This window comes from Urtica dioica, chromosome 4, assembly GCF_054948205.1.
Source record: "Urtica dioica subsp. dioica isolate 48M chromosome 4, U.dioica_male_clone48M_v1_H2, whole genome shotgun sequence".
Lineage (NCBI taxonomy): Eukaryota > Viridiplantae > Streptophyta > Magnoliopsida > Rosales > Urticaceae > Urtica > Urtica dioica.
In genome coordinates, this window is record NC_142759.1 from 21,772,601 (window position 1) to 21,775,457 (window position 2,857).

Genomic DNA, 2,857 nt, shown 5'->3' on the forward strand with positions numbered 1-2,857 from the left:
AATAAAATAAATTAAATATCTTCATAATTTTTACATAAAAAATGAGCGTTTATGAGAGAGATCGACTATATGATTTTAGTCAGTTTAAGGTGGATAGAAATAATGAAATAATAAATATTATTATTATTATTATTATTAAAAAGTTAAAATGAACATATAAACTGAATTTAACAATTATTATAATTATTATTTTTATTCCATAGCATTTGAAGATGTGTGTTATCATATTTATTTTATACTGTAATTATAAAAATATAAATTATTCGTTATCAATTGAAATCTTATATTTTTAATCATTTAATATACTATATGAAGGAGAAAGAACATGCATGTATACACAATTAATTTTTTTTAATATATGCTCATACTTATACATTTATTAACTGAAATAAAATAATTATATTAGCTTTTCATTACATATGGTATTTAACATATAACTAATTAGCATTATAATTTATAAGCTTTTCAAATAATAATGAATACGATTATTCTTTCTTTCATTAATCCGCAGCGGAACGCAAACGCGTATAATACTATACCTACTCTACCTAGTATTATAAACTATGCGTGATATAGTGATTTTAACCCAGTTTGTAATCACCAAATTAGTCGTAAAGAAATCCTGATTGTGCTCATTTTACACGTCAAATTGAGTACTGGTTTCGAGCTCTACGCACCACCACATACATGCAAAACTCACGTGTCGCGTTGCATGGCCTTTATAACTATTTTGTCGACACGTCGAAAGCATATGCCACGCCTTAATCTAGCTGCTAATTAATGCAAATGTCTCTTCTTCATAGCCACAATCACCAATACAAAAACTGTGTAATCATCAAATCAGCACAAACAAATCTGAAATAAAACATGCAAAATTATGGAAATGTCTCATATTTCAACATTTTACCTCCACTAAACTTGATATTATTTACTCATAGATGAAATAATTAAACACACACAAGGTGGTAGTAATTCTAGGGCGGACAAATATTACAAATAAGAAAAGAAAACAAACTTTAGAAGTGGCGTGTGATCGACCACACTTTACTAACAAAGTGTAAAATACCGAAAACAAAAGCTTAAACCACTAACCCCTATATCTCACAACTTCTACTACTACTAATCAGTACTACTCTTAAGAGAGAGAGAGAGAGAGAGAGAGAGAGAGAGAGATCAATGGTGATAGATGATGAGAAGATGGGTTATTCATCCATACGCCGACGGTCGTGATTGACTCCCCATTGTCTGACCCCAAGCTGAAGCTCCGCCGCGGCGATGAGGAACTCCACTGCTTGCTGTGTGGTCAAGAACTCAACGACGCTCCGGACGGTTCTGAGCCGTAGATCGTCAGCCTTCCTGAGGACCGCCACGAGCCGTCGGATATTCTGGTGGAGATCCGCGTCGGCGCTCAGCAGGTCGCTCGCGCTGCCTTGCCACTCGGAAAACTCATCCGTTATCACGTTCTCTTCTCTCACCTGACAATCAACATATTTCCGGAGGGAGAATGTTGATTGTAAAATCAAAGAGAGTGCAGTAGTGAAAACAGGGAAGGGGTTAGAAGATACATACGGTGGTGCACTGGAGGTCGCTGAGGCGGCGGAACTGGGAGGGAGAGAGGTCGCCGAGGTCGCCGGTGCGGAGGCCGCGGAGGATGTCGGCGATGTGGGACTCGAAGAGGATGGAGGACTCGGAGTAGACGAGGTGGAAGACGGTGGTGGGCCTCCAGCCGGCGATCCAGTGGAGGCTGCGCTCGAGGCCGGTGGCCCACGGGGCGGCGAAGACGGAGAGGACGTCTCGGTCGGCGGCCAGGGACTTGAGACGGTAATACTCCGAGTAGTGAGACATCGCTTTCCCCACCGCCGCCTCCATCTCCTCCGCCCGCCGCGCGCCTTTCAGCTCCCCTGCCACGTGCTGCATCTCATCCACCCATGCCTCGTACAAGCTTCCGAACCCTCCTCCTCCTCCCACGTTGCTGCTGCTCATTGCTTGTATATGATGAAATAGACCACAGAGAGAGAGAGAGAGTGGGGTTTTTTTAATTTAATTGTTTTTATGATCTAACTAGGGAGCTAAATTATATATTCTGAAAAATAGGTCAGAGATAATATAGAGAGAGACACCAGTGAAGTGAGGTTTATTTAGTATGTACTTTTTTTTTGGTGATTTGTAAATTGAGAGAGAGAGCTACGATTTTTTTTTTTTTTTTTTTTTTTTTTTTTGTGAATTATTCGGAAGCTAGACTTATTTTATAGTTAGTAATAAGGTGTGTGTTACGTGGCGAAATGGCATGCGGTTCGACAGTTGGGTTTATCGTCTCTCGACACGTGGTACCGGATGACTGGAAATATCTGGCACAGTATCCGGCCTCGTCACTATAATTTGGCCTTCTTTCGTTTCCGAGTTTCCTGGTCGTTTCCGAGTTTTGAAGTACTATTATTGCTAGTCTAGTTTGATGTTATACATAAAAGGCTCGATTACTATTGGTAATAAAATAGTAGAACTTAAAAAAAAAAAAAAAAAATTCATTTCCGAAAGTTAAAAAATTGTCAACCAATATTAACTTTTTTTTTTTTTTTTTTTTTTTTTTTTTTTTTTTTTTTTTTTTTTTACTTTGTATGATAGACTACAAAAACTGTCATACAACGTATTCTTCGCCGCCCGCGCCGAGCGGATAAAATCTTGAGCGACAGTTAAAAAATACCGTTGTGTTAACTTTCCAAATTTGTACAATAGTTTTAATAAATTGTCGTATATGAGGCGGAGATTTGGAGATTTGCCTGAGAGTAATTCGCGCTGCTGCGAGAAGATTTGGACGATAATTGTCGTATTGTAAGTCTTTGGTTACTATTTTCCTTTT

The 2,857-nt window shown here is 38.5% G+C and overlaps 1 protein-coding gene across 1 annotated transcript; it reads right to left on the reverse strand.

Moving 5' to 3' along the window:
• Positions 1 to 929: 929 nt before the first annotated feature.
• LOC149401203 (transcription factor-like protein) lies at positions 930 to 2,190 on the reverse strand. Its single transcript, XM_089613174.1, has 2 exons — positions 1,570 to 2,190; positions 930 to 1,475 (listed from the first exon to the last, which is right to left on the reverse strand). Exons 1-2 carry the CDS (start codon positions 1,981 to 1,983, stop codon positions 1,203 to 1,205), a joined length of 687 nt encoding a protein of 228 aa, XP_089469300.1. The 5' UTR covers positions 1,984 to 2,190; the 3' UTR covers positions 930 to 1,202.
• Positions 2,191 to 2,857: the final 667 nt, after the last annotated feature.